General features: G+C 54.6%; 11 protein-coding genes across 11 annotated transcripts; 7 read left to right on the forward strand and 4 right to left on the reverse strand.

Annotated features, from left to right (window-relative positions):
* Positions 1-1,220: 1,220 nt before the first annotated feature.
* Positions 1,221-3,159, reverse strand: MAM_07439 (phthalate transporter; the record flags this gene model as incomplete). The annotated part of the gene is made up of 3 exons (XM_040826237.1): positions 1,221-2,545; positions 2,614-2,710; positions 2,782-3,159. 3 exons carry the CDS (start codon positions 3,157-3,159, stop codon positions 1,221-1,223), a joined length of 1,800 nt encoding a protein of 599 aa, XP_040675750.1.
* Positions 3,160-4,179: 1,020 nt separating this feature from the next.
* Positions 4,180-5,016, reverse strand: MAM_07440 (uncharacterized protein; the record flags this gene model as incomplete). Its single annotated transcript, XM_040826238.1, has 2 exons — positions 4,180-4,241; positions 4,293-5,016. 2 exons carry the CDS (start codon positions 5,014-5,016, stop codon positions 4,180-4,182), a joined length of 786 nt encoding a protein of 261 aa, XP_040675751.1.
* A 2,580-nt stretch (positions 5,017-7,596) lies between these two features.
* Positions 7,597-8,697, forward strand: MAM_07441 (AT DNA binding protein; the record flags this gene model as incomplete). The annotated part of the gene is made up of 3 exons (XM_040826239.1): positions 7,597-8,089; positions 8,140-8,157; positions 8,219-8,697. 3 exons carry the CDS (start codon positions 7,597-7,599, stop codon positions 8,695-8,697), a joined length of 990 nt encoding a protein of 329 aa, XP_040675752.1.
* A 971-nt stretch (positions 8,698-9,668) lies between these two features.
* Positions 9,669-10,886, forward strand: MAM_07442 (Major facilitator superfamily domain, general substrate transporter; the record flags this gene model as incomplete). Its single annotated transcript, XM_040826240.1, has 1 exon — positions 9,669-10,886. One exon carries the CDS (start codon positions 9,669-9,671, stop codon positions 10,884-10,886), a length of 1,218 nt encoding a protein of 405 aa, XP_040675753.1.
* A 1,132-nt stretch (positions 10,887-12,018) lies between these two features.
* MAM_07443 (uncharacterized protein) lies at positions 12,019-12,678 on the forward strand (the record flags this gene model as incomplete). The annotated part of the gene is made up of 1 exon (XM_040826241.1): positions 12,019-12,678. The coding sequence occupies one exon, from the start codon at positions 12,019-12,021 to the stop codon at positions 12,676-12,678; it is 660 nt and encodes a 219-aa protein (XP_040675754.1).
* A 2,984-nt stretch (positions 12,679-15,662) lies between these two features.
* Positions 15,663-17,456, forward strand: MAM_07444 (2-oxoglutarate-dependent ethylene/succinate-forming enzyme; the record flags this gene model as incomplete). The annotated part of the gene is made up of 5 exons (XM_040826242.1): positions 15,663-16,330; positions 16,405-16,511; positions 16,572-16,703; positions 16,797-16,961; positions 17,302-17,456. The coding sequence occupies 5 exons, from the start codon at positions 15,663-15,665 to the stop codon at positions 17,454-17,456; spliced, it is 1,227 nt and encodes a 408-aa protein (XP_040675755.1).
* Positions 17,457-19,098: 1,642 nt separating this feature from the next.
* Positions 19,099-19,571, reverse strand: MAM_07445 (uncharacterized protein; the record flags this gene model as incomplete). Its single annotated transcript, XM_040826243.1, has 2 exons — positions 19,099-19,458; positions 19,515-19,571. The coding sequence occupies 2 exons, from the start codon at positions 19,569-19,571 to the stop codon at positions 19,099-19,101; spliced, it is 417 nt and encodes a 138-aa protein (XP_040675756.1).
* Positions 19,572-20,857: 1,286 nt separating this feature from the next.
* Positions 20,858-24,241, forward strand: MAM_07446 (HMG CoA reductase; the record flags this gene model as incomplete). The annotated part of the gene is made up of 1 exon (XM_040826244.1): positions 20,858-24,241. One exon carries the CDS (start codon positions 20,858-20,860, stop codon positions 24,239-24,241), a length of 3,384 nt encoding a protein of 1,127 aa, XP_040675757.1.
* Positions 24,242-24,326: 85 nt separating this feature from the next.
* MAM_07447 (HMG CoA reductase) lies at positions 24,327-24,674 on the forward strand (the record flags this gene model as incomplete). The annotated part of the gene is made up of 1 exon (XM_040826245.1): positions 24,327-24,674. The coding sequence occupies one exon, from the start codon at positions 24,327-24,329 to the stop codon at positions 24,672-24,674; it is 348 nt and encodes a 115-aa protein (XP_040675758.1).
* A 290-nt stretch (positions 24,675-24,964) lies between these two features.
* MAM_07448 (nicotinamidase) lies at positions 24,965-25,731 on the reverse strand (the record flags this gene model as incomplete). The annotated part of the gene is made up of 2 exons (XM_040826246.1): positions 24,965-25,576; positions 25,666-25,731. The coding sequence occupies 2 exons, from the start codon at positions 25,729-25,731 to the stop codon at positions 24,965-24,967; spliced, it is 678 nt and encodes a 225-aa protein (XP_040675759.1).
* A 690-nt stretch (positions 25,732-26,421) lies between these two features.
* On the forward strand, positions 26,422-27,171 carry MAM_07449 (Phosphotransferase family protein; the record flags this gene model as incomplete). The annotated part of the gene is made up of 3 exons (XM_040826247.1): positions 26,422-26,542; positions 26,593-26,706; positions 26,765-27,171. 3 exons carry the CDS (start codon positions 26,422-26,424, stop codon positions 27,169-27,171), a joined length of 642 nt encoding a protein of 213 aa, XP_040675760.1.
* Between the last annotated feature and the right edge of the window lie 378 nt (positions 27,172-27,549).

The following is a 27,549-nucleotide window of genomic DNA, read 5'->3' on the forward strand; positions in this document are numbered from 1 at the left end:
CCATTCATGGCCTACATGTCTCCGGCGTCTCTGTCTTTCTGGACCGGACATCATCAGAAGGCGTACGTAGTTCACGACGCTTAAGCCAGTCACCCTGCTCTTCACCAACGACTGCTCTCGCCCACGCGGCGCTTGCCCTTGGAGCTCACTCACTACACTTCAAAGGTCGACAGGAAAGGCTTCCCGGGACCCTGCCTATGCAACCGCCTTGTCGTCAGGACTGCTTGGTTGATGTTCTTGAGTGTAAATGGCACGGACCGACCCGTGGACCGTATAGACAACGTCTCGTCCGATTCTAATTCCAATGGGCGGCCGCCACTTGACGCTTGGGTGCCGGGCTTTTGTCGACACCCAGCTAAAGGCACCAGCAAGTGGATTGCCTACGGCGCCGAAGAGAAGAATAAAGGCTACGGCTGTGAAAATCTGGATAAACTACACTCCAGAGTACTGAGGGCTAGGGCTAGGGTTCGCAGTCTCCGGGGTGTTCACATCCCGCAGCATATAAGTCGACTGATTGGTGACCATCTCGAAAGCGAAACAAAAGTGGTATCATGTCATCACCCACCTGCTCCGTGACTTCTGAATCGAGTTTGCTTCCGAGGGGTGTACAATACGGCAGGGGAAACATGGACCAGCACGAAACTTGCCATGGTGCTTGCATGATGGTTGATTCTTGGTCCCGTTTCAGCGCTGGGATTCATTTGTACCGTCGTCTGAAGCAATTTTCGACGACCAGGCCTGTGAAGGTTTCTCTGATCCCCTCGCAGTTGATTTGAGCTCCGGTGGACGTCTCTACCTGTCGTCATATTGGGCTGCATCATGGTACAGGAAATTGTGTCGGGTCGGCCACCATCCGGCTGCGAATTCACCAGTCTAGTGAAGCAACGCGGCTCGTCATTCAAATGGCTTTCTCGTAAGTCCGGACAAGCCACATGGCAGTCATCATGGACAACCCGACTGTCGGAAATGCTCGCATGTACGCCGGACAGCCGTGCTGTGCCGGGGAATGCATAACAACGTCGCTATTGCTTCAGTCAAACTGCTCGTGCGTAAAGGTTCCTCGGGATGAGAATTTTATAGTAAATCTAGATATGCGCCATTCAACAGCAATCTAAAAATGAACAATCTCGTCCACGAACCTGTTGATACATGCGCATACTGCCTCGAGTCAAGGCAGGCTGCAATGGCTGCCGGGCCCTCGCATCCCGGAAACCAGCCGGCTAGTGTCCAAATCTAAAATTCAGCCTCTTGCTGCCCTCGTCTTTTGTCGTGTTCAAGTAACGGAGCCGCTCCTCCCTCGTCATGGACGACCAAATCTCGTCGCGGCGCTTGTTGACGACGACGTAGTAGGCCTTGATGCCGATGATCAGCGCGACGTTCCACGCGACCAGCCCCAGCAGGATCTTGTTTCCTCTGTAGTAGTAGGGCTTGTCGTCGTCCCTGTAGATCTGCGACGCGATGATGCTCGACATCTGGACGGACATGTTGTACAGGGACGAGCCGACGGTCCGGGTGCGCACCGAGCCCGAGTTGCGGGACGTCAGGGCCACCAGGACGGCGTGGCAGTACGGCGAGCCGACGAGCAGAGTCGACAGCGCCCACTTGGACCAGTTGCTGTTGGGAAACGCGGCGGGAAGGGACACCAGGGCGACCAGCAGGGGCAGCGCCCAGAGCTGCGTGACGAGGCCCGTGGCCACGCGCTGGTTGGCCTTTTCCGAGACCCACGTCCAGAAGAGGAGCTGGAGGATGAAGATGGCGTAGGCCGGGATGGTCAGGAGGTTGGTCTCAAAGGTGTCGAACCCCAGGGCCTTGCAGGTGAGCGTGAGGTACGCCTGCGGGGGCGTGGCGGGAATGCTCCAGGTCAGGCCGAGGAGGTAGATGGGCCACAGGTGGTAGTCGAGGAGGGCGTCCTTGAGGAGGGACCAGCCGAGGCCCTGCCGGTTGTGCATGGTGGCCTTGCCCGGGTCGTCGCGGAGGATCCTCGTCACCATGATGACCTCTTCTCGCTCCGTGAACCAGCCTTGCCTCGGGCGGAGCAGCCCCTTGTACCGGCCGCGTGCCGTCTGCGTGGGCGACGCGGGGAGGTACAGCCAGGTCCAGACGCCGATGAGGCCGGTGAAGATGCCTTCGAGCAGGAACATGTAGCGCCAGCCTTGGACCAGCGCGCCTCTGCCGCCAAGATGCAGGATGCCGTAGGCCAGAAAGGCGCCGACGATCTGGGTTGCCTGGTAGGACGTCCAGAACCAGCTCAGGCGCCGGGGCAGCTCGGGGTTTGTGAAGAAGTAACTCAGGTAGAGGATCACGTCGGGGATGAAGCCGCCTTCGATGAGGCCCAGCAGGCAGCGGCAAACGTAGAAACTTGGTCGGCCGCCGAGGCCGGCCTGTGCGGCGGCGACGATGCTCCAAGATACCATCTGGATGGGGATCCAAGTGTCCGGGCCGAGTTTCTTGCTGATGAGTTGCGACGGCAGCTCGGCAAAGAGGAAAGAGCAGTAGAAGATGGTCTGGCCGTTGTTGTAGTCATTCGTGGTCATTCCGAGATCGCCTGTGGGCAGCGTCAGTTTCCACGCGGTTTCGCGACGAGTTTCAAAGAGACACCGCGGCGTGCCGTACCTAGCATGTTGTCGGACAGCGCTTGTGATATGTTGCCACGGTCGAGCTGTAATGCGAAGAACATGAGGCACGCGGGAAGGGCGATTTTCCAATCCAGCTGATGACGTACTTAGCATCAAGGACAAGGCCGGCCTCGTGGCAGATCTGGGTCGCGTCATGTCAACTTACCTTTTTAACAAGCCGTCGCTCCTCCTCATGTGACCAGGTTGCTGAGGGGTGAAATCGGTGTGTGCCTTCGAAACCCTCGACGGGCTTATACACCTCCAAGGCCTCTGGTGACGGTGCAACAAAGACGCCCTCGCTCCTCTTGGCGTCCTCCAGCGAGGAATACGACGCAGGAGATGGACAGGCTTCGTAGCCTGCGTCGACGGACACGTGGCTCACGTCCTTGCCGCCGAGCTGCCACCATTTCCGTGGTCGATAGCGGACTGTTCCTGCAACTGGGCCGTCCCTGGAGGCCGGGAAAGCGTCTGTACCATCTCGCCGAGACATGGATTCCTGAGAGAAGAGCGGCCTCGGAGGGAACGGAATAGCGTGCGTGCTCATTGTGAGATGTGAGATAACCCGACAAAGGCGGCATCGGTATATATACGTCAAGTACGTGAAGCCCGCCCTCGTGTCCTTCGCCGGATCCCACAGCGGTGTCTGGCTCTAAAACCATGGCTACTGCGTGTTACTCTGCGACGTCGGCGGTGCGCAATCTTCAACATGCATGAGACCTTGTGGGGGGTTGACGTGATAGCAATGCCCGGGAAGCTGGAGACGATGGTAGGACGTTCGTGATGGCAGCCGGCGATTGCGTGACCAAGGCGGCCACCACTGACGGATCCGACCTCAACCAATCCCCAAACCGAGCGGGGGCTTGTCTTGTCCACGATAAGCTCGTCCATGATTGCGTTCCGTGAACTTGTTCCATGAGCTTGGCCCCTCACAATCCGTGCATGGTAAACGCTGCTGCAGCGAGGAGGCTCATCAACGTCAAGGACCGTCTACCATGTCCTCGTCTAACACACGTATTGTACTGTAGGAGCGAGCCATGTAGGCTTACTACTGTCTCGTTTCATCTTTGGCGCGCCGGAAGTCATGTGAGACCCAGGCAGTTTCGCGGGGGAGGATTTAATATAATGCGCCGGCGATCGGGCGATCCTGCCACTAATGACTTTTGAGAGACGCGGACTTGAAGCCTATGATCCAGACCATTGGCACAATTCATAGAATTGTATGTTCAATCGCCCACGGTGACGACGAGCGGCGATAGTCATGCTGCTCTGGATAAAATACTCGTGAACATCATCCATTGTAGGCCCTTGCGGCAGGTCAGGTTCGAACCTCATACGCACCATTTACCGGAGCACAAAGTTTCCAATTTGGACCTTGCATTGATGGCAACATCAGCAGCTCAGTCATGGTTCCATAAATTCACGTTTCATTGCCCTTTTCCACCCAATTTGTGCCAAATATACACTCCCTGGAATACGCCACTGAACAATGCCGCCATTATGGCGACAAGTAACAACGACAAGCGCCGTCGCAGAGTGAGCATCAGCCACCTCGCAGTCGAACAGCTCAATCGGACGACGGGTCAGCTTTGCCTCTTCTCTGCTCAATATATGCAAGCGCCCATTCCACTATTCGGTCAGCACAGCTCCAAAATCAACAGCGGGCAACGTCAAACTTACGCTGGGCATCGACCTCCTCTCTGCGGGACAAACACAAGGACTCGTTGATCTTGTCTTCCTCATGGGCATCTTGACAATCATCACAACAGTAGCAGAACTCAAACGTGCTCGGCAGCGGTGACAAGTGCGGTGTCACCAGCCATCCGAGGTCTGGCGGGCTCGGAACCTCTGGGCGGTATTCCGGACTCTCGTCATCGAGATGAAGACACCTTTCATCGAACAAGGCGGCCTCTGAATCAACCCACGCACCCGTATGGCCCAGATCGCTCCCAGTTCTCGCCAGTGGGAGTGAGCCCGACGCAATACCGCTGCCGCCTAGTTCCAGACCTGGCGAGTGCCGTCTGCCACGTGAATACGGCAAGGCTGCGTTCAAGGGGTCTGCTGCAGAACAGAAAGTACTCGCGTTGCTCCAGCTGTACTCGGACGTGGACATGTTGCCCATGGCATCTTCGTTCCGGACCCGTGAAGAGCCACTAACGGTTGCCGCATCCGCAGGGGTCGGTAGGTTCTCTGGTCTGGGTTCATTCGAAGTTGAAAGAGACCATCTCGTATCTATGCTTGTGCCACTCAAGTTCCTTTTTAATACCCTCTCATGGCCCTCGTCCGCATTCACAGACTGGAGACGCCTCTTGATGCTCTTCAATAGTGGCCTTACACTGCCCTTCTCGGATACATCCTGGCACCGAGCCATAGAAACAGGACCAGTGTTGCCAAAAGCCAGCATTTGTATGTGACGGCGAGCCTTGGGCTTACTTATCGCTGATAAGAAACTGGAGGTATGTATAGCGACGAAGCTGCTCAGCCGCCAACGTGAGTAGCTGTCGTGTAAGTGGGCGAGTATGGGTATACGTGACTCTAGCCGTTCCGCCATAATTGGTGTCGAGTCTTGTCAACTTTTTCTGCACCTTGTCAAATGGACTCATGAACGAAGTGTCAAGAGAGGATGAAGGAGGGAAAAATGAAAAGACGCAGGGTGAGAGGGCGTCAGCCTGTCTTTATAGCCCTAGACCCCAGCCGACGCCCCTCGAATCGAACCAATCACGCCCTTCCACGGTCAACATCGCCTCGTTCTTGACCCCTTGTATGTCATGGCTATACAAGCTTGTATGATCTGGTTCCTTGAATTATTGAAATATGAACCTGTCTGCATGGACTTTGATTACAAAACAGTCGGAAAAAGCTTCTGGAAGTCGTTGAGACCTTGTTGGCCTATGCGTACGACATCTTAGGTCAACTAGCACAGCGTCTTGACCTTGCACAGCAATGGTACGATATATGCGCACCGAGTCTGTCGTAGAAAGTCTGTGGTACGATAGAGGCTTGCAGCGTCAACAATTTGCCGACTTTGACCGTGCTGCTGGTGCCCGAGTCCCTTTACAACGTGTCATATTCGTTGCGGCCAGACCGACTCGTATCAAGAGCCATGCAACGGCTGCTTCGGTCTCACTACCTGGTCTCAGAGTTCGTCCTGGTTTTATGTTGGACAGTCGGCAAGGTATGGTCATTGGTGAGGCAGGGTGAGTGCCAGCTTCTGCAGAGCATCATCCAATGCTCGCTTGATCAATTTTCTCGTTTTTCACAGCAACGCCGTGTGAATTTTGACAACCCACGTCTTCATCGAGACGTGGCGGTCAATGGAGATTGGTGTCAAACGGCTTCTGGCAGGCTTAGTTGAATTCTGAACAAGATTCAGTTTTTGGTCAGGCCTGTGTGCGTTCCACAGGTATCACTCACGTCTCACGTCCTCCTCGGTGCCTTGCTCGGTGCATGTCACTGCACTGGGCACAGCGGGTACTCGAGATACTTTGCAAGCTGCTCCGAATCAATGAATCACTGATTCCGTCTGAAGGTGCGAGTAAGAAAGTGTGTAGGTGCAGTATATTGCCCGACTGGGCAGTTGGATGCCGCCGTCGTACTGTGATTAGTCAGACTTTGCTGCATAGGGGGGAAGCCGAAGGGTTAGGGTTGGGAAACGGCGGGGTACCAAGAACTTCATCTCGCTGTTGAGCCGTAACTCAACGCAGGAGCCTAGTCCCACAGAATACGCTGGCATAACTCTTGGCTCGTCATCTCAGTCTTGATGCTAGGATTGCGCCAATAGTCTAATAAACCACGCAAAGCAGACACAACTGGGGTTCCTAGGAAAGTTGGAAAGAGCCCATGGTTTATACACACGCGTATCGACTTGAAAGGTTATTCTAGAACCGAAATATTGTCACCTCTATATAGCAGTAGGACGAAGTGAGCTGATTTTTTGAGCCTTTGCTCCCAACATTTGAAGCCAATGTCAACAATCGGCATGGATGTTGACCTCGATCAGAGTCCCTCGTGCTTAAATCGACAACATATTGCGCCTGATGGGTAGTTGAAAGAGCTTGAAAACAAGATTTGTCAGAGGCATTGAGCTGATCAAGGAACATGGCACAGCAGTCCCGTCAAAAATCCATCGACTTGATTGCCTGAGGCAAGTTTAGACATCCGAGCCTTTGGTATGTGAAAGACTCATGTAACCGTGGCCGACGCCGCTCGCAAGACACCATGCATAAAGACAGTTAGATATCTGTATTGTACTACTGGTACCAAGTCTCTGAGTAAAAGGATCACGACGGCAATTTTCAGCATGAGAACCAAAGCCGCTGGGGAGTATCCACCGACGAGTCACCGGATGAGCAGGCAAGAGTACCCATGAACGGCGCTTGGAGCATACTTCAGAAATCACGATGGACCAGACTGCAAGCAAACACTGTCTTTCCTCGAGCTGGTGGTGCGGCGATAATCCGAGCACTTTGACACTTGATTCGTCTTCTGTCCGGCGGTCGTGACACTCTGCTGCTTGTATCTCAGGAGATGTACCAACGAGATGTGGTGGCAAGGTTAGCGTACGACGCTCAACGCAGACAAGAACTGTCTTGCAAAAAAAAAATAATAATAAAAAAAAAGAGTTAAAGAAAAATTCATGGTTTGAATATTCCATAGATGGCGACATCTTAGTGGCCCGGGAATCGGGATGCTATTTGGATGGCGAGCCCCACTCATTGCAAGGACGAGGTGACGTGACCTTAACGGGGGCGTCAAGCTGGTAGTACGGAATACTCCGTCTGGTGCATATCTGTGTGGTGGCTGGTGGTCTCTTCAAAACAAGCACGGAACACACGAATGGCACTTACGGCGTCTCGATCCACGGGCTGTCGTTGACCGGTGCGTGGATGTCCGGCATTGCCAATTGAGTAAATCCTCCGGTCGGGCACAAGTCCTTGAGCAACGAGGCCTGTGGCAGCTCATTTCCAGGCACCGGGTACACAAAATGGCACCAAGAAAACGAGCTGCCTCAGGCTCTGCCGAGACCAACGGTGAAGCCGTTCCCAAGAGACGTTCAGCTCGTCAAGCAGCAACCGCGCCCTCCGAGGAGCCGTCTCACCCCGTCACTACTCAAAACACTCCCGCGCCTCGGAACAATAGACCGAATCAGAGACACAAGCCCGCTGCGTCCAAAACCGCCGCCAAGCCGGACAACACAGACATCAGAGGTGCGGCTAAAAAGCCCCCCACGCAGTCGGCAGGCAGTTCGGAGGCACGCAAGCTAGCCCCATCAACCCCAAGCAAGGAAAGCGAAAGAGCGGGCTCGGAAGACGTCGATGTAGATTCTATACCGACAATCAATCCCGAGGCCCCCCGACATGAAGGCGAGTGGTACTGGTTAATGAAGGCGGAGCCTGAGACGCGGTATGAGAACGGCGTCGACGTGAGCTTTTCTATTGACGATCTGAGGGCCAAGACGAGACCCGAAGGCTGGGACGGTAAGCCTGTCCCTGCGCCCTGCGCAAAAGAATGCGCTAACTCTCCTCAGGAATCAGGGCGTATGCCGGTACGTCTCGCTTGCTTTCATTGGCAACAATACATGGACCACGCCCCTCTAACCATGACAGCACGCAATCACATGCGGAACATGAATGCCGGCGACAAAGCCTTCTTCTACCACTCCAACTGCAAAGAACCCGGCATAGCAGGCACGATGGAGGTGGTCAAGGAATTCTCAGAAGACGGTTGGCCTCTCTCTCGACCATGGCCGGCATCGTCCCCAGACGTACTGACCAAGACGGTAGTGAGCGCTCGCCGGCCGGGCACGGCTTACTACGACCCCCAATCGACAAAGGACAAGCCCCGCTGGAGTCTTGTCCACGTCGAGTTTCGCAAAAAGTTTGCCGTGCCGATTACTCTGAAAGAACTGCGTGAAATGGGCAAGCCAGGCCGTCCGCTGGACAATATGCAGATGCTGAAGCAGGGCCGGCTGAGCGTGAGCCGGGTCAGCAGTGACGAGTGGGCAGCCTTGTGCAGGGTTGCGGACGAAAAGGCCAAGGCGGCAGGGTTGGAGCACGAGACGGCCAAGTTGAGGAATTCAAGATGAGGGAGATGCCGAGTCGGATGTGTATGCGTACGTGTATGGCCTCGCACCATGACATGAGGAAGACGAAATCACGGTCTCGGTGAAATCGGGATGACTGCTCTACTCTGCGTCTGAGCTGGAGCGTGGCATCGATCCCTCACCCAATCCGTGAAGTTTCGGCCTCGAGCGTGTCTCCTCTGACCCGTTTCCACAGCGCCGTTGTTCTAAAACGCCTCTCGCCCCGCTTACATGTCGCGATACTCGGCCACACAACGAGACGATGTGGTGGCCCGAGCCCGGCCAGATAACTTCTCTGTCCAACAGCTTTTGATGCGTGCCCCGTGCCTCGCTCTCAACTAACAATGGCTGTTCAGCTCCACCCACACGATTCGCGTTCATGCGGCTAAAAGGGCTAAAAGGAGAGACAACCGACAACGGAAGCACGAACGCCTTCCGGCGACGGCATACCGTCCCCATGATGGACTAGCTTTGAAATGGCTCCCGCATCCAAGGTGTCGCCAGTTACGTACTGTAAAATATAAACCACCGTTCTTTCTGGGGCCGTGGACCACGCGTGCCGACCCTGACAACAACCGATGTCGGTCACAAAACGAATATAAGAAACCACCATGAAATGTGCGTCGGAGGCTTGAGCCTCTGCTCGATAACTCCCATTTCCCGCACAACCTTCTAGATGCCTTTGTTGGAAACGACAAGCAACACCTGCGATGGGCGCGGTCCGCCATCACCAATCCCTCGGGGCGAGGCCGGTGCCCAGGGCGCATCAACACCTCTTCGTGAATGGGACGACGGCGCCTTGGCAAACGTTGCGACCGCAGAGGCTGTACCTCCAAACGGCGGGTACGGATGGGTGTGCACATTTGCCGTGTTTCTCATCAACGCCCACACATGGGGTGTAAACTCTGTAAGTTGCCTCGTCCCTCTGAACACAACTCGGATGCTCACCCGGCAAGCAGTCCTGGGCGGTCATCATGGCTCAATACTCGACAAACAAGGAGCCCATCAAGGCCTCGCACCTCGAGCTCGGCCTCGTAGGCGGCCTCTCCATCTCGCAGGCGCTCCTCGTCTCGCCCATCGTCACCATGGTCCGGAGACGCATCGGCACCCGATGGACCCTTCTCATCGGCACTCTGCTCCTGTTCACATCCCTCTTGGCGGCGTCCTTCGCCTCCAAGGTCTGGCACCTGGTCCTGACGCAGGGGCTCTGCTTCGGCTGGGGCATGGGCTTCGCCTACGTCACCGCCTCTGCGCTTCTCCCGCCGTGGTTTTCCTCCCGTCGAAGTCTGGCCGTGGGCCTGGCGACGGCGGGTTCGGGGATCGGCGGCTCGATGTACAGCCTCGTGGCCGACCGAGTCATCCGCGCCTGGGGGCTGGGCTGGGCGTACCGCGTGCTTGCCTTTGCCGCGCTCTCGGCCAACCTGCCGGCCTCGTTCCTGGTGCGCGACCTCCACCCCAAGCCGCGGGACGTGGCGCCGGGCGGAATCCGGTCGAGCAGCTTTGACCCGCGCGACTTTGGACGGGTCGAGGTCTTCCTCATCGTGGCGTGGGGCTTCGCCACGGAGCTGGGATACATCATCCTGCTGTACTCGCTGCCCGTGTACGCGGCGTCGGTCGGGCTCACGCCCGCGCAGGGCTCCGCGGCGAATGCCCTCCTCAACCTCGGCCTCGCCGTGGGCCGCCCGCCGCTGGGCTACTTCAGCGACACGTTTGGCCGCATCAGCGTGGCCGGCGTCACGACGCTGCTCTGCGCCGTCTTCTGCTTCGCGCTCTGGATCCCCGCGCAGTCGTTTGCGCCGCTGCTCGTCTTCGCGCTGGTCGCCGGCATGCTCTGCGGGACCTTCTGGTGCGTCATCACCCCGGTGCTGGTCGAGGTCGTGGGCATCGCAAAGTTTGCCAACACCTTCGGCGTCATCTGCATCGGCCTCGTCGTGCCCACCACCTTTGCCGAGCCGATAGCCATGAGGCTGGTGCGGGGAAACGCCAACAGCAACCGGGCGTTCATCCAGGCGCAGCTGTTCGCGGGCCTCATGTTCCTGGTCGGGTCGCTGTGCCTCTGGCTGCTGAGGTGCTGGAAGATCTTTACCGACGCCGAGAGGCGAGGCGAGTCCGTGACCGCGCTCGAGAGGCAGCATCGGCATTGGGCGTCTTGGGTTTCTCCCCAGATGCTCTTTAGCACGCAGCGGGTGTAGGTAGCGTGGGCAGGCATTGTCTGCCGGCACGGCGAGCTGAGGATCCGTCTCGGGACGAGCTGCCTGGCACGAAGCTTGTGTAGACTAATGACACGACGAAGGCGGCTCGTGTGCCAACTGTCAGCCGTCTTGGTGGCTTCCTTTTCCTTTCGGCCCCGGGTGTGGAATCGTTACGGCGTGACGGAGTTTAGCTACCCTTTGGGCCCAATGCGAGTTGAAAGTTGGGACAGTCTCACGCGCGCGCGCATGGTCCTGGGACGAGAGTGGTCTCTCAGACTCCGAGAGAGCACATGTCCGGTAGCCCAACAGCATTTTGGTAGCCCGTATAGCAAAAGTCGGCAGGCAGCAGTCTCGTGTACATTGTGAATTGGCGTATTCGCGCATCGCCGTCACCGCTCAAGTCGCGCCGCGCACACTCGCGACGGCCATCTCATGAGACCCGAACGTTCCCGTCAACCAAGTTCCCCTTCTCTTGCCCGGTGGTGGTTGGATGGTCCCACGACAAGCAACTTATTTTGCACAACAAAGGACAAGTCTACCAAATCCACGCGAGTCATTGGGCCAATTGCTCGGCTCTACCTGGTGCGTAGCCTCCTACGCAAGCTGATCCGCTGCAAGTCCTCGACGGCGAAGAACACACTCGCGCGAAGACAGATGCCTCACATCACTGGCGGCATCGCCGTCGCATCGACAAAGCCGACCGCTCTCTGATACGCTGGTCCCGTTTCTGGTAGATGAACAGTCCCCGGGTCGCCGTCGAACCTTTCCACCTTGGGCTCCGTCAACCACCAACGAGAAGCAGTCGCCGGGGGTTGCTTGCTGTAAAAGCTTAAACCTCCCGCGCCTCCTGTGAGGCGCCATGACTCGGGTCTCGCGGCGCGCATGATTGTCCAGATTAATCGTCGCCATGACGCATTCGCCGAATCGCCGCCGAGGGTTTCGCGCCCGGAACAGGCCTGCTCAGCTCAGTCAGTCACGCTGCCCCCGACGCAGGACAGAACGATTGCTGGATATATATATAGAGAGAGACTCGCTCCAGGTGTGCTTTGCGAGCATCATCCTCATCCGTCCAGCCGCCAATACTCATTTACTACCCTCGAAAGTATTATTCCCTTGCCAGCCTTTGATCAAAATGAAGACCTCCGTCGTCCTCATCAACATTCTCGTCGGACTCGTGGCGGCACGCCCGCTGGCCGTGCGTGACCCGCAGTCATCTTCATTCAACGGAGCTCAACTCTATTACAATGATGAAGAAGAGGCCGACAGCAGTCGTCCAGCCCCAGCTTCAAACAGCAATGGAGGATTGTTCAACGGAGCTCAACTCAATTACGGTGGTGAAGAAGAGGCCGACAGCAGTCGTCCAGACCCAGCTTCAAACAGCAATGGAGGATTGTTCAACGGAGCTCAACTCAATTACGGTGGTGAAGAAGAGGCCGACAGCAGTCGTCCAGACCCAGCTTCAAACAGCAATGGAGGATTGTTCAACGGAGCTCAACTCAATTACGGTGGTGATGAAGAGGCCAACAGCAGTGACGATATACGCGGCGGCCTCCTTCAACACCCAAAAACCTCCCAACCGAAACCCGGAAAATACGGGGAACTTTCCCCAGAAAGCTGCCGCAACGTCCGCAAAAACTTGGGTGCGGAATTCGCCGCAGGGCTCGGCGTTCGTGCTTCTCCCAGTCTTCTCGTTCAACCCGCCAAGCTAACTTCGTCAGTGCTAACAACCCGTCGCGAGACACGACGCTGCGGAGCCAACTCCAACGTTGGCAAGTCTCGAGACCCGGACTAGTCGTCGTGTTTTAGGTGCGCTCCAAGTGTGGCCCAGTCGATCGGTCTTGTGCCGTTGCCGGTGCTGCACAGAGACACGACTGCATGTTCGTTCTCTCAGGCCGGCGTAGACCTCATACAATACAACTCTTTTTTAAAATCAAACTGTGCCAACTTTCCCACCATCCACTCGTCTCTTGCACGTGCCAAAGTATTCGCAACCGCATGTAAACGCCATGGCATCTACAGTTTGCCCCGCAAGCTGGAGTGCTCGCTCTTCAAGGTCCGTTGTCAAAGGTGCTCTCGGTGAGTGTAGAACAAAAGCAAGCTGGCTCTATATAAAATCGGGAAGGGATAGGAGGAGTACCTGTCAAACGGATGTTGGCGACGCAAGGGCTACCGTCACGAGACCTCGCGCAGAAGGCTGCTGCGTAACCAGAAGCCTCTGGCCACGGGGACTCTTTAGGGAACAAAGACGTTTGATACCCAAGTGTGTGATGTGCTGAATGGGGCCAAAGTGCTCCAAGCCCTCAGACGAGCCCCTGTCACAGTGACTTTGGAAGACGGTTGAAAGCTGCGCGGGACTTGAAACAACTGCAAGTTGTCACGTCCGGCCTGCGTGTGTGCGGCATCGTGCTAGAATGTACGACGAGGGCTGAATGAATGGCTGCCGTGGCTGACATTCGCCATTTCACCCGTCGAGTCTAGTTCGATATACGAGAGCAAATCCGACGGCTGGCTACGTAGGCGGCCTAACCAAACAATAGCAAGCCGCAACATGGAATTGGTGTACTTGTGTCGGCTGACAATTTGAAATTTTCTTCAGATACAAACAAGGTCTCGTGAATGGACTTGCTCAGAGCGACCGCCGCCGTTCCTTGAGGCTCTTTGCACAACGACAACGCCAGAACGGGCTGCCCGTCCTTGCGGAATTCTCTTGGTTTCCGCTTAGCTACTTCTAGCAGGCGTGACCGTCTCAACCTCCGGGGACTTGCGAGATGGCAAGGATGCATTGTTTGTTACCTAAGAGGCAGCCAAGCACATAAATCCCTTTGTGCCATTGGCATAGTGCAGTGTAAAACCTCATTTCGGTGGCAGGATAATCGCGAATGGGTCGACACTAGCAGAGCTAGGGCTGGGTGTGGGGTCCCCTGCGAGAAGCCCTGGATGTTGACGTCGATGAAGGGATACAGCGACATACACCATGACATCAAGGCCGGTGCATATGTAGTTGTCATGGCGAGTGAAGAGCCACCTCGACCCGCTCTGACTTGGAGCGTCCAAGGGGGGAAGAAAAGGGGGGGACGCCTGGTTGCGACAAGATTCGTCGTCAAGTCTCGGTCTCGGAGCGCCTCAAGATGTGAAGATGCGAACATTGTCGGGCCGCGTGACGCATGTGGCCTTGTACGCCCTTGGTGTTGTAGCATTGCGTCCACTGAGACTTATAGAGCTCCCAGACTGTCCCGTGTGACGGCTCAGGAGTCCCCAAGCCAGATTCCTCCAGACCATCGCTCAGGCAGGCGCATGAGAGAATCTTTGCCTCGGGAAGCGGCAGCTCGTCTTGACTGGCTGTAAGGTCTAGATAGCGCATGAACATGACCAAGGCCCGGCTTTCTTCGGTGGTCCGCAGAATCGTATTGCAACTGATGCTACCGCATTGTCATCGCGATTGCACACTGCAGAAGCCATCTCTGCCTCCTGGTTTGCAGATAGTTACCTGCCCCAACAACTCGACAGCAAACTTCGACGTCGGTCTATTGATGCCCCTGGAAAGACGTGCTTGTATCCAATCAGAAAGTGTCTCGGCCCCTCCTTTCGGCAGTCTCGTCACGTCGAGACTTGGCAATTGCATCACCGACTAGTCCCACGGGAGCAGTCGCCTCAACAGCATCGTCTCTTCCTGGCCGGTGCGGGGACGGCTCATTCTTTTCGCCTCGCTGCGGAGGTTTCGTTGTGGAAGGAAGGTCTAGGGCGGGATTCTAGACTCCGAGCCACAGATCTGCTTCATACAACACGAGATTCCTTCCTTGCAGTCATGGGCTCGATAGTGCGTCCTGGGCATCTCAGCCTTGCTGTGAAATCGGCATAACCGCATCGAGTTGCGCACTGCAGCGGCATTGCCTCGGGGGTCTGGCCTTGCCCGGACCCTTTGACGGAGAGACTGTTGGAGACGGTGAGGCTTGGAGTCCCACCACCTGGTCTTGTCGTGAACCGATAGGCCTTTCCCAAGTGGCCTTGGACCCCCGTCTTAGGCCCTAGACCCTTAGACCCTTCAAATAAGCACGCGGCGAGGGCGCCTTCTTGAGATACATTGCTTAAACCTTGGTCAGATGGCGGCCAAGGGGATGAAAGCACAACTCGACGACTTACTGGGCCCTCGGCACACCCTTGCGTCCAATGGCAACGTCAACTTGGAGCCCGAAATGGTCTAAAAGTCGGTGGATAACGTCGATATGCTCTTGGTCCCCCGTACTTCTGTATCAGCCATCGGATAACCCAGTCTGCACGGAGGTAACCTTGATTTTGGGCACCACAGGCGCCGCGCGGCCGCCGGTGCCCTCGGTTGCACAAATGTTCGGCCACGAGCAGTTTGGTATCGAGTACATGATTTGTTCGGGCTCTGTCACAACCCTTCCCAAGCCGAGACACACGTAGTAACGTACCCATGCTCCAGGTCTGTTTTTGGTGCTTTGAAAGTAATGGCAGAGCAACCTGAAATCATATGAGAGAGGATACCAGACACCCAATGCTACCCACGACAGCAAAGTCTGGCATCGTTTTGTACAAGGCGCCACCCGAGGAAACCGCCGTTGCTCGATGTGACCAAGTTGACAAAGTCGGTCAGAGTCGGTCAGAGTCGACTCCAGCAAGCATTATTTGCACTGGGAGTCCCGGGACTATTTGATACCGGCTTGTCCCCCATTGCCAATGGCAGAGGGTGCAGGACCGCATGCATGGTTGCGAGTCTTTCAGTCTTTTCATTGAAAACAAAAGTGTATCACCAACATGGCTTCACTTGCAGCTGACGCCGTCCGCACCGGCGCCCCTCTCATACCAAGAACCGTGCGGTCCTTGCCGACGACCTTTTCGGCCGCCAGGGCTGGAAACTCTATTCAATCCCACAGGACCATGCCGCCAGGTTTCTCAGCCACCGTAGGGCATCTGGAAACATTTGTCCTTCCCGAAAGGCTGTCAACATCTCCTTCTGACAAGGCCTTGGCCAAGGCCATGGTCGATGCCTGGAGACGGCATGGCATTCTACAAATCGCCATGTCGCCCTCGCAGCAGAGAATATATGCCCAGGCCAACGCGGCTAGTAGAGAGTTTTTCGGGAAAACGCCGACGCAGAAGCAGGCCTGTGTAAATGAGTCCAGTTATGCGGGCTATGTTGCCTCTGGAGAAGAAATAACCGGTGGCATTGCCGACTATTCCGAGATTTTTACCGTGACAAAGGACCTACTCCCGAATGACCCAAGGGTCATGGAGAAGTGGCCGTGTCATGGTCCATGTCCCTGGCCAGACAAGCAGATGAAGGACCCCATGGCCAACTACATGGCAGACATGGGGTCCAGCGGCGACAAGCTTCTCCGGCTCGTCGAATTGGGACTCGATGTGCCGCGGGGATCCTTGATAAAGTACACTCAGGATGGGTGGCATCACATGAGAGTCCTCAGGTATGCAGTCGCAAAAATATTCCGCTTCCCAGCAGCCTATGCTGGAGTCATGGAGCTAATAAACCTTGTTGCAGGTTCCCTGCTAGTCACCGGACCAATGGGGAAGGCAAGGCTGGCCGTGGTATTGGATCTCATACAGACTATGGATTGCTAGTAATAGCATCTCAAGACGAGGTTGGAGGTATGCACGCCGCTTCTGAGTCCGATAAAGAGCGGGCTGCGCTAACGACGACTTCCTCAGGTCTTTTTGTGCGACCTCCCCGGCAAGGCGAAACATTTGCCAATTGGCGGCAAGGTGCAGCTGGCCTGAAGGAAGATGAGGCAGGTTGGATGTATGTGCCACCGACGCCGGGCGTATTCACTGCATTTCCTGGTAAGTTGAGTCGGTCGTACTGGTGATTGCGATGAGAGAGATGTCCCGAGTCCTGAGCACCTCGTGACCCTTGGCTGACCAAGTCATGAATAGGAGATATGATGCAGTATATGACCAACAGCTTTCTTCAGTCCACGCCCCACAAGGTCGGTCTGAATGTTCGTGAGCGCTTCGCGTTTGCCTACTTTCACGAGCCGAACTTTCGGGCAGTCGTCAAGCCGCTGCCCGGGTACAACGGTGCTCAAGAACCGGCTGATGGTATTCATTATGGAACACACTTTACAAATATGGCTCTGCGTAATTACCCGAATCGCATAACCACGAAAAAGTTGTTGGGGGAAGACCGTTATGAAATGCTGAGCAGGCAAGAACTTAGGCAAAATATGGCATGATGGTTTGCAACTTGACAATGAGAAAACAGCACCCCGTCCGGAACTTGGTGCCTACCACCATTTGTATCCTGGATGGATTGATGTGCGACTTTGGTTCATATGCGATTGAAGCACCAACCATGGCGGAGAAGGTTTTTCATGCCCCTGACGTTTTTTAGCGCCATTGACTAGCGTTCTGTCGATCAGACCTGTTACATTAACGATAGACTGTCTTATTACTCAGAGCAAGTCGTTTATGATGGATGTTGAGAATGTGTACCCTATAGAGCTGCGCCACACGGGCCACGTTGTGACACCATTTCTGCATATCTCTGTGCTTGAGGAGCCTGATCAAATGTCAGCAACTTCATCGTCAAAGTGAGACTATGAACTTTCTGATTTCAATAGCAGTTTAAATCGGCTCGGCTTGTAGCTCTCACACATTTTAGTGTTAATGTGGAGAGGACCACCGGGTCCATCGTCCATCTGATCGGCAGACGGAATACTCCGCACTCGTCAATCAATCAATGCGTTAGATGTCAAAAAAAAAGGCCGCACGGGACAAACGGAGCGAGCAAAGTCGAACATTTGCGAATCAGTAACAATGCATCAGAACCCAAAGGCTTCAAGCTCCGATATACCAATATCTCTTCGATGGGCCTGGAATTTTTGCTGCTGGAGACTATTTAGTGAACCCGGGCTCGCTCCTATTGCTCAAGTGAATGCTTAGAGACGGAGCGGAGAAGTCGTGAGGCAGGATAGATTTGGAATGCTGTTCCCGTGCTTTTCTATTCGCCCGCAGTCTGGTGGCTAAGTAGTGGCAGCCCATTCGTGGCTGAGCAACAAATGGTGGGTGCGACGGGTCATCCACGTATTTCGGCCTGTCATTGAAATTGTCAGTGCACGTTGAGTCTTGCTTGACAGCTGTCGTCACAGCATCAATCACCAAGTGCCCTGGTAAGAAGGCGCTCACCAAAAGACGGGGATGGAGTCAGTCATGAGGCAAAGTGTGGAGTAGAGGGCAAAGAAGAGCAGTAATCACAAACATCAACTGCATAAACGAAAGCCAGTGTTGACCGCCTGCTTCATTTGGGAGTAATTACCACTAGTACTCCGTACAACTTCTGGCAATCTGCAGCAAAATCCCCACCGAGCTGTCACGGTAACAACCAATAATGTGTGGGGGTTTTCCGTTTTCTTTCGACCGCATATTGGCAATTTCGGCAGCCGTGTCAGGGACAATGTGCATTTGGCACGATCTGCATGCTGCTGCAGGTGGTGCACAAATGACTGTCGCTCTCCCAAGTACATACTCCGTACGGAGTAAGTACTTAAAGTAATCAAGTAACTACTGACAGATATGTACGGAGTTCTTTGAAGTGCTCCGCCATCCGTACCCCCGTAGTAGACATATGGAATCATGGATTGGATCGTCAACCAAAAGCGATGCTCTAATCGTGCCCGCCCCACTTTATGTGGTTCGGCTAGCAAAAGCCCTCACCACCAAAGGTGGTGCTCGACAGCAAGGCGGGCCGGACACCAAGGCGGGCCAATTTTCAACCTAATAACGCTATTAACCTCTTCGCCTATAATGTACACCCTTCTCGTCCCAAATTTCTAGTAGATCTAGTACAGAATCCAGACGCCATTTACGTGCCTTTTTAGCTGCTTCAAAAAACGTCCTCTTGGCGTGGTTGTGGCGCCTTTTGTCGGCATGCTCTTTATGCTTGCTGTTCGCCTGATGAACTCGAGAAAGGTCTTTGCAAAGGCGTGATTGGAAGGAGAAACGGCGAATGGTTGACGCGACAGGTATGCATTTGTTGGCGGTGACGGGAGGGGAGCCATATGAAGAGGTGCATTATCTGTTGACTGTTTTTCTAGACCGGGAAATAAAAATAGGACATGTATAGAAAACCAGATATTACAGCCCTTTTTAAAAAAAAAATCAAAAAAATCAAAGGTCGTCACTCATTCATTGGAAGCTTCAACGAAAAAAAAAACCCCGGATGTAATTACGCAGCTCATTAAAGATCCACCTGATCAATCGCCGGCCACCATTGAGACCAGGCCCCCTGCTCGTCGAGGTTATTGCTGACTTCCGCGAAAAGCTGGTTCAACAAGGTATTAGTGTCGAGCTCGTGCTCGTGCTCGTGCTCGTGCTCGTGCCCTTGAACCGGCCAAGTCGCCTGCGCCGAGGGCCGCTCCGCGCCCCGAATCTCCCGAGTATGCGCGTCGGATCTATCCACGACACGGAACTCGTGGACAGACTGGTGTAGAGTATCAAAGTCTGCTCGTGTGCGCCCCTGGTATCGTGTCCGGTCCTCGGTTGCTCGCTCGTAGAGCACGGATGCATGGTGTATCGTTTTGATCTTGCGCGTGCCGCCCTCTCAATGTTAGCGCAACGGTGGCCACGGTCGTGTCATGCTTGCGGGCGGCTTACCCATCCGTCGGCGATTTTCCAGACAAGTCGAAACTTTTCCAGGTAGTCGAGACACATTTTGAGACAGTCGCTTGCTCGCGGGCTGCGGCCCACCCAATACGAAAGCCAGTCTCATCCATATTCCAGATATCTTCAGGAGGGACTCCGTACTGCTGAATAGCCTCTTTAAGCTTGTTGTAATAAGAAAGAGCTCTTGTCACATCTTCTGAAGCTTTTCGACTTGAATCAATCTTTTTTTGAAGACCTTTATGATAGTGATGCCGCTGGATAAAGCGTGTAGTCCATCGCGTTCCAACTTGCCTAGGCGGGGCAGTTGACGATGCCCTCTCTTTTAGGATGTAATTTGCAGCATCTGTAATGAATTCAGGTCGTACAGCGAAGTTGGCCTTATCAAGGCGATCGATATAGTTACATAAAGCAACTTCCTCTTCTCGTGAAAGCATTGTATTTCTTGCTGGATGGCCTTTCCTAGCAGGAACGCCGTTAGCACGTCGTTGAAGCCGGCTACGAGGCACGTTGATGCGCTACGTTTGAAGCGTCTTCGAGTCAACGTCATAATTATCACTAGTACTGTGCATCCATGTCAACCCACATGGCATCCAAATGCAACGGTCATATCAGCAATGAATGTGGCCGTCGATTGCTGCTTGCGCACAGGTGCATGTGCCGCTGTTGTCTCGACTGAATTAGCACCAACCCAGTGCTTCTACTCACACAAGTGCCTGCACGTGGGTACTCCGTGCTCCGTAGTTGCACTGTAGGCCGCCGTACTCCGTGCTCCCACCAGCGGAGCCCCTTTATCCAATGTCCGACTCCCGACTGATAAAGTCGTCCAGCCCATTCGATACGCAGGTATTTGTCGCGTTGGCCTTCACTTCCGCATCACACTTCCGTTATTCACCTCCTCCACGCTCAAGACGTCCAGCAAGCGGCGTGCGGCTTCCCGTTGTTGCCGTGTCGGGGCCTGCTGCCAATTGGCTCGTCCATTGGTATTGTTCTTTGCCTCCTTTCTATTCAGGGCTCTGCCTCCCAAAATCCGCACGCCTGCACTGGCCCCGCGCTCCCTCCTCTCAACACCACAATAGAAGTTTTGGTCCGCCACCTCATTCATCCGCGTCCGCAATCGATCTAGCCAAGCCGACTGCAGTAGCCCGCGTCTATTCTCATCCGAACGTCGACGGCTGACCGGCCTACGATCGAGGTGAGTTAAGACCACCGAGCTTCCTCGCCTGGATCCGTTTGGACTCGTCGAAGTTGCTCCATTGAGCAAATGCCCAAACTTGAAATGTTGGCCAGCCCATCACCTCTTGTCAATCCAATGTCCGAATGCCCTAAACTGCATCATGGCCACTTCGTCTATTCTTCGCAGAATGACCCAGGGTCAATCCCTCCTGGATCAGCAAGACTCTGCGTCGTCAACCTTGTTTTCTTATACTTACAGGAAACCCGCCGTGTGTTTAGACCCAGCTGCCGCCGAGAATTCGCCCAAGAACCAATGTCGTAAACCCAACCGCCGAGTAACCTTTTCCGATCACTTCGACATGATAACTTCTTCTTTTCTACCGACCCGTTTTCGAGGGGAACCCGACCGCTCTCAGAGCTCGGCTGCCCCCTCCCGTGTCGGCAAAAAGCTTGCGCCATGGCTGCAGCTCCTGGGCAGCATCGCATGCCGTCATCCCATCCACACCGTCGTCATCGTTGCCGTCCTGGCCAGCACGTCCTATGTTGGTCTGATCCAAAACAGCCTCTCCGAGGACTCTTTGAACTTGGGAAAAGCCGACTGGTCATCGCTAGTTGAAGGCAGTCGAGACCTCGTAGTTGGTCCCGACACGCAATGGAAATGGCAGAGTATCGACCAAGACGTTCCCCATGCGGCGGACGCCAACCATCTGGCACTTCTCACCTTTGTCTTCCCGGATACTTCATCGACTGATTCCTCCAGCTCTGCCCCTCGATCCCATGTCGTTCCCACGCCGCAGAACCTCTCAATTACACCTCTACCTGTCACCGAAAACTCGTTCAACACCTACACCCTGGACAGCATTCTTGCTTACTCCATTCCGAAGAAACATGCGCCGGAATTTGTCTCTGCCGCAAAGGAGATTCCCGACGAACAAGCTCAAGAAATCGTTACTCGCCATGGCCGCGAGAAGAAGAAGTGGATCATGAAGGCAGCCAAGGTCAACACCCGCAACACCATTGTCCAGTGGCTTCGCAACGCTTGGGTGGAGTTTATCGATCTTCTCAAGAACGCCGAGACGCTTGATATCGTCATCATGGTCCTCGGATACCTTTCGATGCATCTAACTTTTGTGTCCCTCTTCCTATCCATGAGACGGATGGGCTCTAATTTTTGGTTGGGCATGAGCACTCTCTTCTCATCCGTCTTTGCCTTCCTCTTTGGCCTGGCTGTCACTACGAAGCTTGGAGTTCCTATTAGTGTCATTCTTTTGTCCGAGGGACTGCCATTCTTGGTCGTGACCATCGGCTTTGAGAAGAATATTGTTCTCACAAGAGCAGTTTTGAGTCATGCTGTCGAGCATCGCCGCACCCAGGCTCACGATGCCAGGCCTGGTGGGAAATTTTATGAACAAACTGGGCCCCAAAATGTCATCTCATATGCCGTTCAGGCCGCCATCAAGGACAAGGGCTACGAAATCCTGCGTGACTACGCCATCGAAATTGCTATTCTCTCTATCGGCGCTGCTTCGGGCGTTCAGGGCGGTCTACAACAGTTCTGCTTTTTGGCTGCCTGGATTTTGTTCTTCGATTGCATCTTGCTCTTCACCTTTTACACCGCTATTCTCAGTATCAAGCTGGAAATCAACCGCATCAAGCGGCATTACGATATGCGTATGGCCTTGGAAGCGGATGGTGTCAGCCGCCGTGTTGCCGAAAACGTTGCCAAGAGCAATGACTGGGCCCAGTCCAGTAATGCTGGATCCAAGGACACCACCTTGTTTGGCCGCATGAGAAGCAGCAGCGTCCCCAAGTTCAAGGTGCTTATGATCTCGGGATTCATCCTTATCAATGTCATCAACATTTGCACGATTCCTTTTCGCAGCGCGGCTTCACTCTCCACCCTGCGGTCTTGGGCTGGCGGTCTTGGAGGAGTTGCATCAACTCTGCCAGTTGACCCCTATAAGGTCGCGAAAAACGGTCTTGATGCCATTTTGACTGTTGCTCAAACTAGTAACACGCCAACTCGCGTTACTGTCCTGACTCCGATCAAATACGAGTTAGAATATCCATCCGTTCACTATGCGCTGTCGTCGCCATTTGGTGAGAGCAGCCTTGCCTCTGATGATTCAGCCGTTCAGTTCGACACCTATGGCGTTGGTGGCCGCATGGTCGGCAGCCTCCTGAAGAGCCTTGAGGATCCTGTATTATCAAAGTGGATCGTGATTGCCCTAGCGCTGAGTGTCGGTCTTAATGGATATCTCTTCAACGTTGCTAGATGGAGCATCAAGGATCCCAATATGCCCCATCGCAAAATTGACCGCAAGGAACTTGCCCGAGCTCAGCAATTCAACGACACAGAGTCCGCCACTCTGCCTCTTGGAGAATATGTACCGCCCACACCCGTGCGAACTGACCCTGTGACTCCTGCCTTGACGGATGACGAAGGTGATGGGCTTCGGATGCGCAAGGCAAAACCTGCAGGACCCCAGTCCCAGTCAGAGCATCGACCAGTTGCAGAGCTGGAGGAACTTCTTGCCGAGAAACGAACCCATGAGCTTAGTGATGAAGAGGTTGTCACGATGTCCATGCGCGGCAAGATCCCAGGCTATGCGCTTGAAAAGGCATTGAAGGACTTCACCCGTGCCGTGAAGATCCGACGTACCATTATTGCCCGCACCAAGGCCACTTCGGGACTCACACACGGATTGGACTCGTCTCTACTACCGTATGAGCACTATAACTGGGAGCAAGTCTTTGGAGCCTGCTGTGAAAACGTCATTGGTTACTTGCCCCTCCCTGTGGGTGTTGCTGGTCCTCTGGTTATTGATGGACAGAGCTACTTCATCCCTATGGCGACCACCGAAGGTGTCTTGGTCGCCAGTACGAGCCGTGGATGTAAGGCTATCAACTCTGGCGGTGGTGCCATCACTGTTCTTACCAGTGATGGCATGACCCGCGGTCCTTGCGTCAGCTTTGAAACCCTCGAGCGTGCTGGTGCTGCCAAGCTCTGGTTGGATTCCGAAGTTGGCCAGAACGCAATGAAGATTGCCTTTGACTCGACGAGTGGTTATGCTCGACTCCAACACATGAAGACTGCCCTGGCCGGAACAAACTTGTACATACGATTCAAGACCACAACTGGCGATGCCATGGGCATGAACATGATTTCCAAGGGTGTCGAACACGCTCTCAATGTCATGGCAACGGAGGGTGGATTCGACGACATGAACATTGTTACAGTGTCTGGCAACTTTTGCATTGATAAGAAGCCGGCTGCTCTGAACTGGATCGACGGTCGCGGCAAGGGAGTTGTCGCCGAGGCTATAATTCCTGCTGATGTCGTCAAGTCCGTTTTGAAGAGTGACGTTGATGCTTTAGTCGAGCTTAACGTTGCGAAGAATCTAATTGGATCTGCCATGGCTGGTTCCATCGGCGGTTTCAATGCGCATGCCGCTAACATTGTGGCCGCAATCTTCTTGGCCACAGGCCAGGACCCTGCACAAGTGGTTGAGAGCGCCAATTGTATTACGACAATGAAGAAGTGAGTACCAAAACCTGAAACATTTCTCGTAAATTGTTCCTAACGCATATTTCGGTAGTCTTCACGGATCCCTCCAGATCGCCGTTTCTATGCCCTCGCTCGAAGTCGGCACCCTAGGTGGTGGCACCATCCTGGAGCCTCAGAGTGCCATGCTCGACATGCTTGGTGTCAGGGGACCACACCCGACAAATCCTGGTGACAATGCCCGACGACTTGCACGAATAATCGGAGCCGCGGTATTGGCTGGCGAGTTGTCTCTCTGCAGTGCACTCCAGGCCGGTCACCTCGTCAAGGCACACATGCAGCACAACCGAAGCGCTGCCCCCTCAAGAACTAGCACGCCTGCGCCTCCTCCCCTCACGCCTGTCGCCCTAGCCATGACAAATGCTCAGGACAAGTCCAGGAGCGCGGCGGCGCAGCAGAGGTCAAAACGATGATTTTTCCGCACGTCACCAAATGGGCGGGGTGGCAGGAGGGCTTGATACGGCGCAAAAAATAGGCATCATCATCAAGGTGTTTACAGGAGTTTTGGCATTTCGCATCTGGGAACCGTGTCCCCCTTTTGTGGAGCATGCAAAAAAAGAGCTTAAGAGTACCTGCATAGATATACACATGTATAGTATCGGGTGGTGAATGACATGACACTATCAGGCAGTCATTGTAATGTTTGTTTTGCAAGGCGTTTAATTCAAAATCATACCACTTACCCTTGGATCCTTCCTTGTTTCTAAAGGGCCTTTACTCTTGCAACCTGGTCGCCGTGTATTGGTATGATCTCGACCCCGCCTGCCATAATACCCTGCTTGCATTGCTCCCAGGTATCGGGCATGACGGGCTTGGTAGCCTCCTCGACGATGTAGGTCTTGTAGCCTTGATCAGCAGCATCTTGGGCGGTGGCTCTGACGCAAAAGTCGGCGGCCAGACCGACGACGTAGACGTGAGTGATGTGGTGGTCCTTCAACTTGCTGGCCAAGCCGCTGTCACTGACACGAAAGGGGTCGTGGAACGCAGAGTACATTTCCACGCGGGGATCCTGACCCTTGTCGACGACCAGGTGGACCCGCGAGAGGTCGAGTTCGGGAACGAGCTGCGCGCCGGGGGTGTCCTGGACGCAGTGGACGGGCCAGAGGGTTGTCGTGTACGACCGGGACGGGTCCGAGGGGTGGTGTATCGCGGCGCGGGATGTGAATGGCGCGGCTGACGGGTGGTTGCTTGCAAAGGACACGTGGGCCGGGGGGTGCCAGTCGCGGGTGGCGATTTTGAGGGCGAAGGGGAGGGCGAGGAGGGAGTTTATGAGGTTGGCGATGGCGCGGCCTGACGGGACTGCGAGGGCGCCGTTCTACGAAGGGGTTAGACAGAGGCCGGGTGTTTGATATTTGGATGGCTTTGCTTGTCGGGTGTTTTGGGGTTGGGGGGACGGAGACGGACAGGCGGGCAGAAGTCTTCTTGGAAGTCGACTATGATGAGGGCTGGTTTGAATGGGTTCGCGGCCATGGTTGTTGGGTTGATGGGCGACGTGAGGCTGGAGGTTGAGAGAGGAGCGGTGAGCGGGACAGAGGGGCGGGGGGGTGGCTTCCTGTGTATCAACTTCAATGTTCCGAGGAAGCTTGCCAACCCATCAACACACGAAGTCCTCGTGTTCCATCATGTTGTTTACCACCTCCAATCAACGTCTTGCATTGCAATTCTCAGATGATGATTTGCCAAAGGCCTCGAGTTTGGACACTGTTATACACGACAATATTGGCCAAGCGGGGATAGAAGCCATCGCAAGACACACGTCAAGCCCATCAGCCATGTTGAAGACTTGCTCAGGACCACATGCAACACGGCAAACACCAAGATTCGAAATGAAAGTCAGCATACATCTAGGTTACACGAGCCGGTTACCGGCTTGATTCCCGCGTCCGATGCATCCTGGCAGCAAAGGAGCCACGTGACGGGCGACAGTGTGAGTCTGCCCGCCAAGCCTGCTGCCACCTCCTCTCCCAAGTACTTATAGTATTTCGTGAAACGTCGGCTCGTCAGGAGTTTGGACAATCTGCCTGCTTGCTGTCTGTCCGGGGCGCATTGCCCACCAGAACAACATGACCGAGTCGACGGATGAGGACGTCGCTGCAGTTCGCAGGCTCTCTGTCCTACTCAGATGCCGCCGACAAAAGCCTCCCAGAACTCTGTTACTTCATGGGCATACGTGTCCTCGAGCACACAACGTCAAATGGCGGTGTGTTGGCCCTCAAAGTCAAGCCCCATGGTGCGCTCCAGCGCTCTGAAGCAGACATGATGCAATATGCTGCCACGCACGGTATTCTGGCGCCCAAAGTCCGTGGATGCTACGACATTGTCACCATGAAGCTCAAGAGGCCGCTTGCGCACGTCTTGGTGCCGAAAAGACACCTGGAGAGTCATTGGACACGGTGTGGGATAAGCTCACCAAGTCAGAAAGGAAATCCATCAAGAATCAGCTACGTGAGCGGTTCGCCCTCATGAGACGGCGCACTCAGCCGTACATTGGACGGGTCGACAGACAGCCTACCTACAACGTCTACGATCGACTGGAGCAAAACTACTGCGGGCCGTTTGAAGATGAAGAGGCCTTTGACGCCTGGTGTTTGGATCGAGTTCAAGCGATCGAGTTTCACAGTGTGGAAGCCGCGCCGATTCCTCGACAAGGCGCGCGGCACGCCAAACAGATTTGTGCTTACGCATTGCGACTTGACGCCGCGCAACATCATGGCCGAAAATGGACGGGTAACTGGCATTGTGGATTGGGAAAGAAGCGGCTTCTTCCCGGAGTATGCAGAGTACGCCTTTGCAATGAAGCTCTGCCATGAGCATGAGAAATGGTGGATTCCAGTGCTGAAGGACTTGTTGGTACCTTGTGAGAAGACGAGGCTGGACTTGACAGAAATGGTCGAGTATTCAGGCTGGTGAGCCGGGAACAAAGAGCATGGCGAAATACAGCAGCTGCCGCTCGACTACTTTCATCGTCTCATGGTAGCTGGCATTTTTCCTCTATTTCTTTCTGGTTGTTTCGTTTGTTTTCCCGCCTTTTTCTCCCGTTTTTCCCCCTTACCCCCTTTTCTCCTCTTTTGTTTTCTTTTTTTTAATTTCTTTTTCTTTTCCTTTTTGCTGCAGGCAAGCAAGCAAGCGATGCGTTGCCGAAGCTCGATTGAAAAGTTTAGTTGTCGAAAATAGCGACACCCTCAATCTTTCAATGTTTACACAAACACAACATGGGCTCCGAGACATGTAGAGTCGGCGTGAGCGCCACTCGATGCAAGAACGGCAAGCAATATCCAGTGTCAAAGT

Source organism: Metarhizium album (genome assembly GCF_000804445.1).
Source record: "Metarhizium album ARSEF 1941 chromosome Unknown scaffold_31, whole genome shotgun sequence".
NCBI classification, from domain to species: Eukaryota; Fungi; Ascomycota; class Sordariomycetes; order Hypocreales; family Clavicipitaceae; genus Metarhizium; species Metarhizium album.